At 38.7% G+C, this 15,543-nt stretch overlaps 2 protein-coding genes across 2 annotated transcripts; one reads left to right on the top strand and one right to left on the bottom strand.

Annotated features, from left to right (window-relative positions):
- Nucleotides 1–1,265: 1,265 nt before the first annotated feature.
- Nucleotides 1,266–1,516, bottom strand: LOC111527086 (keratin-associated protein 23-1). Its single transcript, XM_023193282.1, is given in 2 exon segments — nucleotides 1,266–1,477; nucleotides 1,480–1,516. Coding segments are annotated over 2 exon segments (249 nt in total).
- A 3,312-nt stretch (nucleotides 1,517–4,828) lies between these two features.
- Nucleotides 4,829–5,407, top strand: LOC111524477 (keratin-associated protein 15-1). The gene has a single exon (XM_023189665.1). The coding sequence runs from the start codon at nucleotides 4,872–4,874 to the stop codon at nucleotides 5,283–5,285; it is 414 nt and encodes a 137-aa protein (XP_023045433.1). The 5' UTR covers nucleotides 4,829–4,871; the 3' UTR covers nucleotides 5,286–5,407.
- Nucleotides 5,408–15,543: the final 10,136 nt, after the last annotated feature.

Raw genomic sequence — 15,543 nt, 5'->3', positions numbered from 1 at the left:
CTTCATTTTATCATGTGAAGACATTAATCGCTGGAATAAACATGAAAGATGAAAAGTCTTCTAAATTAAAAAAGAATACGGACAATTGTACTCTTTAAAATTAAAAATAAATTAAACTTTTATTTTAGGTTTAAAGGTACATGTGAAGGTTTGTTACATAGGTAAATTCGTGTCACAGGGATTTGTTGTACAGATTATTTCATCACCCAGGTATTAAGGCTAGTACCCAGTAGTTACCTTTTCTGTTTCTCGTCTTCTTCCCAGCCTCCTCCCTGAAGTAGACCCCAGTGTCTGTTGTTTCCTTCTTTGTGTTCATGTGTTCTCATTATTTATCTCCCTCTTGTAAGTGAGAACATATAGTATTTGGTTTTCTGTGTCTATGTTAGTTTGCCAAGCCTTATAACCTCTAGCTCCATCCCTGTTCCCACAAAAGATATGATCTCATTCTTTATTATAGCTACATAGTAGTTCATGGTAAATATGTACCACATTTTCTTTATTCAGTCTGTCATTGATGGCCATTTAGCTTGATTCCATGTCTTCGCTATTGTGAGTCATGCTACAATGAACATTCGTGTGCAAGTGTCTTTAGTAGAAGACACAGAAAAACCCAGCCGGATATTTAGTAGTTTTTAAGACAAAAAGTAAGCAAAGAATATTAAAGCAGATATGCCGCTGTAATGTTGCCCAGTTTTATTTAAACTTACGTCCTTCACTTTGTAAAATTTAAAGCAACTACTCTAGGGGAAATAACTAGGAGACACAGTAGGAAAAGTGTGCTTTGATGTGGCATGTCTATATAATTATAAATAAGCAGTTTTGATGTCTTTCTCCAGTGAATATTTTCTAGTTACTGGAATTTAGATTATTCCTAATCTATCATGGGTAGCAGTAGACATCAAATTCGTAGCCAAATGATAGGATAGAAGAGCAATAGACGGTATGCATATATGGATATGGACACAGTAGGTATTGTGTTCAAGTTTCTGGTTCCTCAAACATAATTACTGAAAGTCATATTCACAGGCTGGTTGGTAAGAAGCAGACGGGCAGCTTCTAGAAGAGTAGAAGGTTGGGTCTATAATTTAGGGTTGGGTCTATAATTTAGGGATGTGAAAGCATTGGGTCAGCAACCCATGGATTAGAATACACTGGATACAAAGCCCAGGGATGGAGAGCCACAGCCAAAAGATTGAAAGCCTCTGCATCCAAAGCCCAGAGATCCAGAGTAAGTCATCTGGCAGGGACTGCAGAGCATGGAGGCTCTAGGGCAGTAGCAGGAGGTCTGGCAGATGCTGGACATTACACAGTATGTCTGGAACCTGGGGAGTTCCCAGCAGGTCTTCTGATAGCCCCTGTAGAGAGAAGAGCCCAGCTGTCAGGTGCTGGGAGACCAGAGGTCAGGTGCTGTAGACCAGGTTGCTAGGGTAGGAAGAGCCACAAGAGAAGCCTGGGTAGCGCAGGTAGCCCCCACAAGGTGGGAGGAGAAGTTTCCAGAGTAGCAGTTGTAGGACATGTCGGCGGGAGAGTTGACTTACAATGACAAGGTTATGACTTTGTCACTTCTTGGACCTGAGGACTTATATACCCTTAACATTGGGTGTCATCCACATGGCACATAAAACAGGTTACCTGCCAACTTTAAATGAATTAAAAAGATCATCATAGTCAGACATATGTATTACTTGTGATTTTACAACTAGAAAGTGCAGTAATGTTTGTGCCTTGGGATTCAGATAATAGTGTTGACTCTTTAAAGCTATTACTCATCTTCCCTTACCAAAGGTCACTCTGCAGATAACTCAGAGAATTGCTTTACAGGTAGACAGTGCCTGGGCTGAGGGAAGCTGCCTTAATTAAAAATAATTGATACCCGTTTCACAATCTGTCTCAAAATTGTTGCCATCTGGTATACAAAGTTGCCAGCTAACGGATCTATTCATAGTCATTTCTTTTAAACAAAAACATACATTCACTGTCACCACAAAGTAGCAAGCTAACTTAACGAAGAATATCATCAGAAAGCAGCAAGAGTGATATGCAAGATATAATGTCTTTTTAAAAATCAAACCTCAACTGGAATGGCTTTAATGAAATATTTAACTGAGATTCCCTTATTTTGCATGGCCTTGTTCAAAACTGTATGCAGACTATTAGGAGCCAATCTTAGCTTTTCTTTCCTTGGGTGTGTGTTTATTGTTGAGTGAATTAAAAATATTAAATTGCTTTATGTATTTTGGAATGGTCGAGATTATTCATCTAAGATGCTGAAAAAGCATTAAAAATAAAAACAAATCATGTGGCAAAAATTCCTAGTGTATTTCTACCTCTGATCAGAGTCAGTGTTTTCCACTGAAAGAATTGCCCAGAATCTGGAAAACATTCCTGTTTTAAAGAAAGTTTACAAAGTAACTCCCTTAAAGTGGTGAGACAAAGGGAGCATCTTAAGAAGATTCTTCCCTTGCCTCAAAAGTAATATACATGACTTTGACGTACATTATTTTCAGGTGTTTCTGACAAGTGTTACAACACTTCTAAAATAACGGTCATATTTTCTCTTGTTCTGTGACTTGTATTTCACCTCGATGTAGTGGTATAATGAAGACTGATATGTTGAGGAAGAGGAGAGATTGAAATTTATCTTGCTGTGGTCTCTGTGTTGTTTGATTTGCTCATTTTTAGAAAAACGTTTCCATTCCACTTCTGAACGAAAGTAGTTGAATGCAAAAACATCCATACTTTGAGAAAAGAATGTGCGATGTTACTTAATATCCGATCCCACAGAATATTCTTCTACTGAAATTGCTTACACAGGAGTGGATGACACTGAAACAAACAAGCAACTTCAATTTAGGTGAGCTAAATATTCGTGTGGCTATTTTGATATTCAATATTTTATTGACAAATACAACAGGAAGATTTGGAATCTACTAGAATGCTTTTTGCTATTCATAATTGAGAAGCCTAATAAGAATTGTTTATTCCAGAAACACAGAAAAAACTATGTTACCTAATAAATGAAACATGATTGGAGATCAATTTGTCTCCTCAACAGTTTAGACTCATAAAGTCTACAATTTGGAAGGAAGTTGAGCAATTATCTCCAGCCTCCTGTCAGATTGAAATTCCACTTACAACATCCTAATTAGATTTTCCCAGGGCCCTCAATATGGAAATATCATTAATTACAAGGGCAACTCATTTTAGATTTTTAGCTGAATCTTCCCTTAAAACTTTGACCTAGTAATCCTAATTCTTCATAGAAGGGAATCTCAGTTCACTTCCACTGTGGAATACATCAGTTCTAAAGATGGATGTCTTAAGAGATTTGCCCGTTCCCACAGGTTAAGCCATTTCATGTATCCGTGCCCTATCTCTATTTACAGTTTGCTCTAATGAACTTTCTCAGTGATTCCAGAAAAATCTTCATTACTCTAGTACTCTAGGCAGAATGTGTATGTCAGTTGATACATCAGAGGTCACAAAGGCATTCACTCTCAATTATGCATTATCACCATACATCCTTCCCACCCCTTTATTTCAATTTATAAAGTCATTTGTTACTATGAATTCTTCAAATATTTTATCTTTCTGTGAAGACTACGTGGGATAGACATTTTCCTCATATCTTGCTTTTCTTTTTCCTCTGTAGTAAAAATGTCACCCTCTGAGAGAAAAGAAAGGAAAAGATTAAACATTTACATTTTAAATATAGTGCTTATTATCTTGCTCTCAGTAACATCAACACCACCAAAAAATTACTTACACCTTATGGGGATAAATGGTTTTTTATAATCAAACTTAATGATGATTTCTATGAAGAAGCAAATCAACCTCTGAGTAAGGGATTTCTTTAGTAGTTTTACAATGTAAACATGAAAGCACTTCCGCAAAAATTTGACCATTCTTAAATCCTCATGTGCACAAGAGTGACTTGGTTACTTGTGTTATAAGAAATCTAAACTCAAATATGTTAGGCACTCATTTAGCATGTCTACCAAATAAGGATTGTTATTGGGCTATTTCTTCTAATAGTTCAAAGATTTGAAAGAAGGAATAGATACTGCATTTTTTTTTTCTGTTCTCCATTGAATTTATAAAATTGGAGCAAGATAAATATCCCTTCCAGATTACAAGGTATTTTTTAGATCTTTACAAATACCAGAACTCTCAGTGTGTTAGCCATCTGATCCAATTTCTAGAAGGACAGGATGAATGAAGCATCGATCTTTTTTTTTTTTTTTTTTTTTTTTTTTTTTTTGAGACGGAATCTTGCTCTGCCATCAAGGCTGAAGTGCAGTGGTATGATCTCGGCTCACTGAAACCTCCGCCTCCCGGGTTCAAGCAATTCTCCTGCCTCAGCCTCTTGAGTAGCTGGGATTACAGCCACCTGCCACCATGTCCGGCTAATTTTTGTATTTTTAGTAGAGACAGCATTTCACCATGTTGGTCAGGCTAGTCTCGAACTCCTGACCTCATGATCCGCCTGCCTCAGCCTCCCGAAGTGCTGGGATTACAGGTGTGAGCCTCCGCGCCTGACCCTCTGAAGCATCAGTCTTATAGGTACAATTATGGTGGTTTTCATTCTACCCAAGCAAGATGAATGAGAAATGGCATTTTTGTTTCATGAACAACTGCTTTGAAAAACTAATGAAATTCTTTCATGTAGACGTCTGCATTCATAAAAAAAGTTGTTTCAATGTTAATATATTTCATTTTGACTGGAGTCTAATTAAGTGTTCTCATTTAAAATGGGCACTTGTGACTACATCTATTGCTAGAGTATGTAAGTGTGCAGTATAGAAGGTAACATTCACACACACACACACACTCCTCATTGCAACTCAACTGAACTCAGAACTCCTGTTAACATGTCTTACAACTACAGCTCTGGAAACTTCTCCTCCTGCTGTTTTGGAGGTTACCTAGGGTATCCAGTTTCCATTTATAATTCGTTCTACCCCAGCAATGCCATCTATTCTCCAAATACCTGCCAACTGGGCTCCTCTTTCTACAACACCTGTCAGGAGACCTACTGTGAGCCCACCAGCTTTCAGACATCCTGCACTTTGGCCAAATCCTATCAGACATCTTGCTACCATCCAAAGAATTCCATCTTCCGCAGTCCCTGCCAGACTAACTACATAGGATGTCTTGGATGTGGAAACACTGGCCTTGGATCTCTTGGTTATGGAAGCATTGGCTTCCCATCTCTGGACTGTGGGTCCAGCTTCTACCACCCAACTATCTTTTCATCCAGGAATTTCCAGAAAACTTGTTACTAACCAGCCTTTGGGTCTCGCCTTTTTGAATCAACTTACTGAATATTCTCCATTCTCTCATGATTATTTCTGTACTCTATGGAACTGTAACACTCAGCCTGTCCAACATCTGTGATTGTTGACCATCTACATCAGTAGGACTCAGCATCCTAGCCTTCTTGGAAGTATATGATTGAACAAGGACAAATTAATCTTGACCTAGGACCTTTCCTAAATCTGACAGGAGATACATTTGAATTTCAATTTTTGTGCCAATGCTCAGGATTATTTCTGTTACCATCTTTCTAAAATTCTTTTCTCATTATTTTCCCAGAATTCTTCCACTGAAATGTATTTCAAATAGTTATAATATTTTAAATAACCTTATTTCTTTAGCATGAATTCTGGTATTCCATTTTATTTTATTAATATAATACACTTAGGCTGGGCGCAATGACTCATACCTGTAATCCCAGCACTTTGGGAGACCAAGGCTGGTGGATCACTTAAGGTCAAGAGTTCGAGGCCATCCTGGCCAACATGGGGAAAACCCATCTCTACTAAAAATACAAAAATTAGCAAGGTATGATGTGCACCTGTAATCCCAGCTACTCAGGAGGCTGAGGCAGGAGAATCACTTGAACCTGAAAGATGGAGGTTGTAGTCAGCTGAGATCATGCCACTATACTCCAACCTGGGTGACAGAGCGGGACTCTGTCTCAAAAAAAAATAAAAATGATACATTTAGTGAATTCATCCCATATCTTCAACTGTCTTCATTAGGTACACTTTTTGTTTGTGTCATATATTTTATTGACAGTTTGTTGAATAGAAAGCAAAGTGTAAAGAAAATTTAAATATATAATCTATCCCATGTTTTAAGAGATTTAAATCCCCTCATACGTGCATTTTTTGTATGTTTGCTTCAGAAAATTTTGTTTTAGTCTTTCATTGAAAAAAAATATTTATTGAGGTCCTATCAAATACCAAGCATTACGCTGAACAAAGACACAAGTTCTCTACTTCAAGAAGTTCACACATACACACTTATAACTTATATGGCAAATGGAATAATGGGGATGAAGACAAGATTCAGTAGGAACACAAAGAAGAAGAACTTCAAAAACACTCGGATAAAATAATATAAACCCATTATTGAAAATAGAGTCAGTAAGTTACACTTAATTTTAGAAGAACAAATCTTACTGATCTATTGTGTCCATTGCAGTCCCTTGAAAAGCAGCTGCCAAATGGGATTAAACATAATAAGGATTTATGTTGTGCCCAGACCGTTTATTCCCTGAAGAAGACCACCAGAGTCCAGAGTCAAAGCCAAGCGGCAAGGATCTTTATTGCAAGTTCGAACTTGGTCCCTCCGTTCCACAACATACAAGAGAGCCCCGAACAATGCGTGCACTCACTTCTTATACCCCGATGTAAACAGGATATGTAAAGTTACAGAGAAACAAGGGAATTCTTCTGGTTACAGCATTACCATTGGTTTACATTTTAAGTTATACTTTTAGCAGTTTTCTTATCGGTTCCTGTGCTTTTACAATCGGTTGTAACCTTATCGGAGATTCTCCAGGCTATGATAATGTGTTTGTGTTGGGCCCAGGAAGTGGAGGCATATGGGGGGATGTGATGTGTCGGGCTCAAGGCTATGATATATGGAGGAATGTGTTCTTTCATTTATTGGTGAAAATGCCAGTGATGGATAATGGGGAGGTAGTTGGAGAGGTCTGGGAGAGCCATACTACTATGGTGTATGTCTAGCCTCAGTGAACCACAGAGGGAAGTAAATTTGGCCTAGAAGAAACTTCTTTAAGCAACTCCTTCAGGGCAATTCTAAGAAAGTTTTGGCAAGTCACCCATCAAAGGAGGCTTACATATCACCAAAATGGGCCCTGCCTTAGCATCCTTGCCAAGAGCATTTACTAACAAGAATGGATGACAGCACAACCTTGGCACAGAAGTGATGACAGATTCACATACCAGCTGCTGTAACTGTCAATCATTCAGTAATGCTCCCTGAAGCAGGAGATTTAAGATTTAAGAGGTACATTTGCATAGCTTCCATCTTCATGATATTTATTCTGTTCCTAAGTAAGCTCAGCACTGATAAACAGTGGTAAAATAATAAATGATAACTTGGAATTGTTCATGTTTTTCTTACTTTGATCAAAATGTTAATTATTATGTCAGACCCTGTACAGGACCCACTGAATGAAAATCTAACCCTACTACTGAATAAGAGAAAATCGAGAATTATTAGATGGTTATCTTTGGTTTTAACTAGTGCTTTAAGCTGACAGCACTCAGGGCACAATTAGGAAACTGCTTCACTTTTTTTTTTTTAACACCACTGAACTTCACACTTGAATTTAGAGCTCCAGCTTCCCTGAATCCCTGAACAACACAATGAGTATATCTATGATCACATTAAGATATTAAGGAAAATTTGCATTTCATGTTAGCAATTCAAAGTTGCATAATTACAAAACCAATCTTATAGCCACAATCAAAGCTTCTCCCTTTCCCCTCCGTTTAGGCCTATCATATGTTTCCAGAGGCCACCAGTGGTTTAAAGAAGACTAATTTTTTTTTTTAATTTCCATACTCCACCTTGCCTTCCATCAATGTACTGCTCCTTGCTTCTGTTTGATTCAAAAAGATACAATGGGAGGAAGGAAAATGACAACCAGGGCCATCTTCCTCAACATGATGCTTTAGACCACCTGTGTCAACAAGGACTGTGTTGTTTGCCTCTGGAAACTTTTACTGGGAAGAGATAACATCAAACAGCTCATTTCCCTGCATGCTTCAAGGAATTCCTATAGACTAATCTGTTGGAGCCAGTAGCCTGAGGACCTGAATAAACAGTTCCCCAATTAACCAACAGTTTAGGTATCAAGAAACTCATGTCAGCTTCCTCTCTTTGCTGTGTCCATGAATTCTAAACTATTATATTATAAATATACCTAATTCCAATCAGTTCTCAGCCTTGAAAGACCCACCTTAAACCAGCTCAGCCCAGAATCTCATTTCTAACGCCTTTCTGTGGAAACACAGAAAAGACTTATAGTAGCATTCTTCTTTGTGGCAGGGAGCTCAGACATACTTCATTTCGTCTTAACAAATTTTCTGGTGATCTTACAGGTTTTTCAATAGGGACATTAAGGCTTGTGCATTTAGCTAGGACCCAATCTTTGCTGTTGAATATCCTCTGTTATTATGCACTCTGTAATGTATAAGCATGTAATGCTTGTGTCCTTCCTCCAAATTCATATGTTAAAATCCTAATTCCTAACGCAATGGTATTTGGAGAAGAGGCCTTTGGGAGGTAATTAGCTTATGAAAATGGAACCTTCATGTGGAAATTAGTGCCTTTATAAGAAAAGACACAAGAGGTTTTCTTCTGGTCTCTGTGCTCTCTGATACATGAGGACACAGAAGGTGGTCATCTGCAAACCAGGAGGACAGCCATTTCTAAAAACCAAATTGGCCAGCACTTTGATCTTGCACTTTCTAGCCTCCAGAACTGTGAAAAATAAATTTCTCTTGTTTGAGTCTCCAGTGTATGGTATCTTAGTCCAAACTGACGAAGACACCACAAAGTTAGCACACCCTTCCATGACTTCTCCCTGAATTCTCATCCCGAGTTCCCTCCTGCTAGGGCTCCATCCCACCCAGCTTTCTTCTGCTAGGATCCATTTGTCCAGGAGGTGGCCTTCTTGGCCCATAGGAAACACACACTCACAGCTGTCAGGCCTCTGAGCCCAAGCCAAGCCATCGCATCCCCTGTGACTTGCACCTATACGCCCAGATGGCCTGAAGTAACTGAAGAATCACAAAAGAAGTGCAAATGCCCTGCCTTGCCTTAACCGATGACATTTCACCACAAAAGAAGTGAAAATGGCCCGTCCTTGCCTTAAGCGATGATATTATCTTGTGAAATTCCTTTTCCTGGCTGAAAAAGCTCCCCCACTGAGTACCTTGTGACCCCCACTCCTGCCTGCCAGAGAACAACCCCCGTTTGACTGTAATTTTCCTTTACCTACCCAAATCCTATAAAACGGCCCCACCCTTATCTCCCTTCGCTGACTCTCTTTTTGGACTCAGCCCGCCTGCACCCAGGTGATTAAAAAGCTTTATTTTAATCACCTGAGTGCAGCACACCAACATGGCACATGTATACATATGTAACCTGCATGCTATGCACATGTACCCTAGAACTTAAAGTATAATAAAAAAAAGAAAAAAAAAAAAGAAAAAAAAAAGCTTTATTGCTCACACAAAGCCTGTTTGGTGGTCTCTTCACACGGACGCGCATGACAATAGCACTGCCTGTGGTTTGTGATTTGGTCCTAGAGCAGGTGTCTTCCACCTGGGTAATTATAATGGCTCACTGCTTTAAGAGTATCCTAGTCTAGTCTCAAAACTCCAGGAGATACAGAAATACTCAATTTTCTGCCTTGTCTTCTTGGTGGGCAAACAATTCCAGAGACATGTCATTTTCTTTTATTAGTGTGACACTTTAGGTAAATGCATCCTGTACTTACTACTATTTTCATTAGGTAAACTTGTTTTCTTAGCTTCATGTGTTTCTTTTTTTTTTTTCTGGAAAGAAAATAGAGTTTAGAGAGGAATTGAAACATGACGTCTCATGTCTTGAGAGATTTACATCCCATCATGGAGCATTTGATCATATAATTGCTTTAGAAAATGTTATTTTCAGTTAGACATTCATTGACCAAACATTCGTTGAGTTCCTATAACATAAAACATTTTTGTTACAGAGAATGACACTACCTTCTGTCATTCCAGCCAGCCACCACACACTCTATGAATGGGCCTCTTCACCTTCTCTCCCTTCCCAAAGAGAGGAAAGCCGTGTATATATGTGTTTCTCTTTGTGTGTTACATGGGTAGTATTATCTCACAAGAATGGAACTTATTTCAGAGTAAATCTCTTTCTCTTATAAAAGTCTAAATTGCACTTAAGGGGTATAAGACTCAGGAAAGCTGTAAAGCTGTCATGGCCACCTCTGATCATGGAGATGTGACTAGGACTGGGATATATTGTCATTTACCAATATTTGCCCTCAGCTTTGGGGACTCTACCAAACTTGTAGCTTATGTGAAAAGCACCCTATAAAATCATTTTACATAAAGATAAAATTAAACTCGTTAAATAAGCTCAATAATGAGAAAGTGACATGAGTAACTATAATCCTATATGAAATACCTGGATATTCACAAATATAGAGCCATGATGAATAAAACCATACTGCCATGGAATCAATGATTTTTTTTTTTTTTTTTTTTTTGAGATGGAGTCTCGCAGGCTGGAGTGCTGTGGCCAGATCTCAGCTCACTGCAAGCTCCGCCTCCCAGGTTCACGCCATTCTCCTGCCTCAGCCTCCCGGATTGCTGGGACTACAGGCGCTGCCACCTCACCCGGCTAGTTTTTTGTAGTTTTTAGTAGAGACGGGGTTTCACCGTGTTAGCCAGGATGGTCTCGATCTCCTGACCTCGTGATCCTCCCATCTCGGCCTCCCAAAGTGCTGGGATTACAAGCTTGAGCCACCACGCCCGGCTAAATGATTTTCTATAGAGTTTTTCTTCTAGATCAGGAATTGAGAAATGATGGCTGATGGGCCAAATCCAGGTACTACCTGTTTCTGTATATGAAATTGATTGGAATACAGCCACAAGCATCCATTTACATATGGTCTCTTCTGACTTTCATGCTACAGTGGAAGAGTTGAGTGGTTCAGACAGAGATCATATGTCCCTTAAGGCCTTAAATATTCACCATCTGGCCCCTTTCAGAAAAAAAAAAAAAAAGTTTGCCAACCTTTCCTTTAACATGATGGAGCTTGCTTCAAAATTGTTACCACAATGCTCCAATTTTTGGTAACTACAATAAAGGTACATCAGTTAATCCTTCTCATTTCTTTTCTTTGGCTTCATCTGTACTTTGGAGCATCACCTGGAGCCTCAACATCTGTATAAATGGCTACTATGTTCTTTTAAAATTTGAAATGAACATCAACAAAGTGTTTCCAGATTCTCAAAGTTTTTCCATTTAACTGAGGGTGCTGAGTTTTGTGATGAATAAACAGAACTCCTTCTAGGTTTCACAAATTATAATCATATGAAATATCCAGAATTTATTATTATATAGCAAGTGCACAATGTGAATCATTTACTCTCCAATCAATGCTGTAAGGCAAATGCTAGTATAACCTCCACTTTGCAGATGAAGAAATTGAGGCACAGACAGGTTAAATAAACTTCCCAGCAAAACAATGCTGCCAAGAGATGGAGCCTGTAACCGCATTTGGTTTACCTCTAGAACATGTGCTCATAACTAGGAAACTATCTTATTAACTTTTTATATTTCTCTGACATGATAAATGGCTAGTCAATGACTTAGGGAGGAAATTGATGAACAGATTTTGCCATTCTGTACTCACAGAGCACTGAAGCTCACAGCCACATTGTCACATGTTTATCTCAGTCTTTCCCTAAAGGGATGTCTCCCATTTACACTACAATCTGTGAAAGATCCTTTGCTTTTCTGACTGGCTGCATCTACAATATGTTATTTTATCCAGAAACTTGCCTCATACCTTTAGCTTTGGCTCAAAGGGAGATATTCATAGCCTCAAATGCAGAAGAAAATACCTGACTACCTGAGTTCACATTCCCTCTGTTTTGCCATTTCTGAAGGATCATTAAGTCAGCTGTCTGCGTTTCAATGAAAAAGCAAGTCTTTTCAATTATGTAGAAAGATGAAGAGAGAATAGAATATTGAATTGACAGCCTAGAGACAACTTCCAGAGCTGAATCCATCATTCCCTATGTAACCTTGAGCAAATTATCTTACCTCTTTGAGCCTCAGTTTCTTTATTTGTTAAGTGAGGATGTTGTATTGATTAATTTTTAAGGTATCTTGTCATTTAATTTTAAAATTAGAAATAGAATTCACATTTTTAAAAGTATGACTTGTTAGTTAATGAAAACTAAAATAATCGGGCACAGAAATGATTTTAATAGATTTGTTGATATTATGAAGGTAATACACTTGTTCCTACATATGTAAACCAATTTATTGCAAATATATTTTATGTATTTAGTTTTATCTATTTATAAATACTTTCAGGATTTTCCAATGGTCTTGTTAGGTCACAGAAGTTGTTCACCACCACAGCTTTCTTTCTCTCACTTTCTTGGCTAATGGGCCGTCTACTCAGGGTTCCCCTAGCATTTTCAGAGTTTGATGAAATACTATACCTGGATGGAGTATGGAGTCTGACTTCCTGAGTGCTTCTCCAAAACATACTTCAACGGGAAATGTGGTTGAATTACCCTCACAATGAACCTGATCACCAGTAAGAGGAGATACTAGGACAGGAAAAGACATGTTTCCCCTTTCTTCCCTATCCCATCAATTTCCTTGAGGTGTATTTTTTCTTTGCAACCCCTCCAGAGAAGTCGCCAATGTTTAACAAGCATGACTGCCAAGTGGCTTGCCTTATGCCTCATTATGAAGTAATACTCAGGGCACTAACACACTGCACAGCATTGCATTGCATTTTGCTTGCTGCACTTCCATGCCCCTTTGCCACGGCCTTGCACTCCCCAAATAGGGTGAGTCAATGCTTACCTCAGGTTCTGCATTAGTCAGGTTCTCCAGAGAAACAAAATCAGTATGATCTTTCTGGAATAATGAGTGAGAAAGAGAGATAGAGAGAGAGAGAGAGAGAGCACGAGAGATAGAGAATATGAGGAATTGGAGCCTGGAAAGTCCCACAGTCTGCATTTGTAAACTGAAGACCCAGGAGAGCTGTTGGTGTAATTCCAGTCTGAGTCCAGGGGACTGAAAATCTGGAAAGGTGATAGTAAAAACCCTAGTATAAGAGCAGGAAAATACTTATGTGTCAGCTCAAGTGGCCAGGAAAAAGGAAAAAGGGGCAAATTCCTCCTTCCTCTGCCCTTTGTTCTTTTATGGCCCTTGATAGATGGGATGAAGCCTATGTTGGTTGGAAAAGGCAATCTACTGAATCCATTGATTTAAATGCTAATCTCATCCAGATACACTCTCACAGATACACCCGGAAATGTCTTACCAGATACCTGGGCATCCTCTGATTTCAGTCAAGTTGACACAAACTATTAACTATCGCAATCATTCTAACAAAAATTATTATTATTATTTTTTGAAGTTTTTTTTTTTTTTTAATACTTTAAGTTCTAGGGTACATGTGCATAACGTGCAGGTTTGTTACATATGTATACTTGTGCCATGTTGGTGTGCTGCACCCATCAACTCGTCAGCACCCATCAATTCGTCATTTATATCAGGTATAACTCCCAATGCAATCCCTCCCCCCCCCCCCCCCCCCATGATAGGCCCCGATGTGTGATGTTCCCCTTCCCGAGTCCAAGTGAGCTCATTGTTCAGTTCCCACCTATGAGTGAGAACATGCGGTGTTTGGTTTTCTGTTCTTGTGATAGTTTGCTAAGAATGATGGTTTCCAGCTGCATCCATGTCCCTACAAAGGACGCAAACTCATCCTTTTTTATGACTGCATAATATTCCATGCTGTATATGTGCCACATTTTCTTAATCCAGTCTGTCACAGATGGACATTTGGGTTGATTCCAAGTCTTTGCTATTGTGAATAGTGCTGCAATAAATATACGTGTGCATGTGTCTTTATAGCAGCATGATTTATAATCCTTTTGGTATATACCCAGTAGTGGGATGGCTGGATCATATGGTACATCTAGTTCTAGATCCTAGAGGAATTGCCATACTCTTTTCCATCATGGTTGAACTAGTTTAAAATCCCACCAACAGTGTAAAAGTGTACCTGTTTCTCCACATCCTCTCCAGCACCTGTTGTTTCCTGACTTTTTAATGATTGCCATTCTAACTGGTGTGAGGTGGTATCTCATTGTGGTTTTGATTTGCATTTCTCTGATGGCGAGTGATGATGAGCATTTTTTCATGTGTCTGTTGGCTGTATGAATGTCTTCTTTTGAGAAATGTCTGTTCATATCCTTTGCCCACTTTTTGATGGGGTTGTTTGTTTTTTTCTTGTAAATTTGTTTGAGTTCTTTGTAGATTCTGGATATTAGCCCTTTGTCAGATGAGTAGATTGCAAAAATTTTCTCCCATTCTGTAGGTTGCCTATTCACTCTGATGGTAGTTTCTTTTGCTGTGCAGAAGCTCTTAAGTTTAATTAGATCCCATTTGTCAATTTTGGCTTTTGCTGCCATTGCTTTTGGTGTTTTAGACATGAAGTCCTTGCCCATGCCTATGTCCTGAATGGTACTACCTAGGTTTTCTTCTAGGGTTTTTATGGTATTAGGTCTAACATTTAAGTCTCTAATCCATCTTGAATTAATCTTCGTATAAGGAGTAAGGAAAGGATCCAGTTTCAGCTTTCTACTTAGGGCTAGCCAATTTTCCCAGCACCATTTATTAAATAGGAAATCCTTACCCCATTTCTTGTTTCTCTCAGGATAGTCAAAGATCAGATGGCTGTAGATGTGTGGTATTATTTCTGAGGACTCTGTTCTGTTCCATTGGTCTATATCTCTGTTTTGGTACCAGTACCATGCTGTTTTGGTTACTGTAGCCTTGTAGTAGTTTAAAGTCAGGTAGCGTGATGCCTCCAGCTTTGTTCTTTTGACTTAGCATTGTTTTGGCAATGCGGGCTCTTTTTTGGTTCCATATGAACTTTAAAGCAGTTTTTTCCAATTCTGTGAAGAAACTCATTGGTAGCTTGATGGGGATGGCATTGAATCTATAAATAACCTTGGGCAGTATCGCCATTTTCACAATATTGATTCTTCCTATCCATGAGCATAGTATGTTCTTCCATTTGTTTGTGTCCTCTTTTATTTCACTGAGCAGTGGTTTGTAGTTCTCCTTGAAGGGGTCCTTTACATCCCTTGTCAGTTGGATTCCTAGGTATTTTATTCTCTTTGAAGCAATTGTGAATGGAAGTTCATTCATGATTTGGCTCTCTGTTTGTCTGTTACTGGTGTATAAGAATGCTTGTGATTTTTGCACACTAATTTTGTATCCTGAGACTTTGCTGAAGTTGCTTATCAGCTTAAGGAGATTTTGGGATGAGACAATGGGGTTTTCTAAGTATAGAATCATGTCATCTGCAAACAGGGACAATTTGACTTCTTCTTTTCCTAACTGAATACCCTTTCTTTCTTTCTCTTGCCTGATTGCCCTAGCCAGAACTTCCAA

Source organism: Piliocolobus tephrosceles, chromosome 19 (assembly GCF_002776525.5).
Source record: "Piliocolobus tephrosceles isolate RC106 chromosome 19, ASM277652v3, whole genome shotgun sequence".
NCBI lineage: Eukaryota > Metazoa > Chordata > Mammalia > Primates > Cercopithecidae > Piliocolobus > Piliocolobus tephrosceles.
The sequence above is the reverse complement of the archived record's forward strand: the minus strand, read 5'-3'. Positions and strand labels throughout refer to the sequence as shown.

Bases quoted from the DNA above. Each gene is read 5' to 3' on its own strand.
- LOC111524477 (XM_023189665.1), top strand. From the start codon at position 4,872: ATGTCTTACAACTACAGCTCTGGAAACTTCTCCTCCTGCTGTTTTGGA.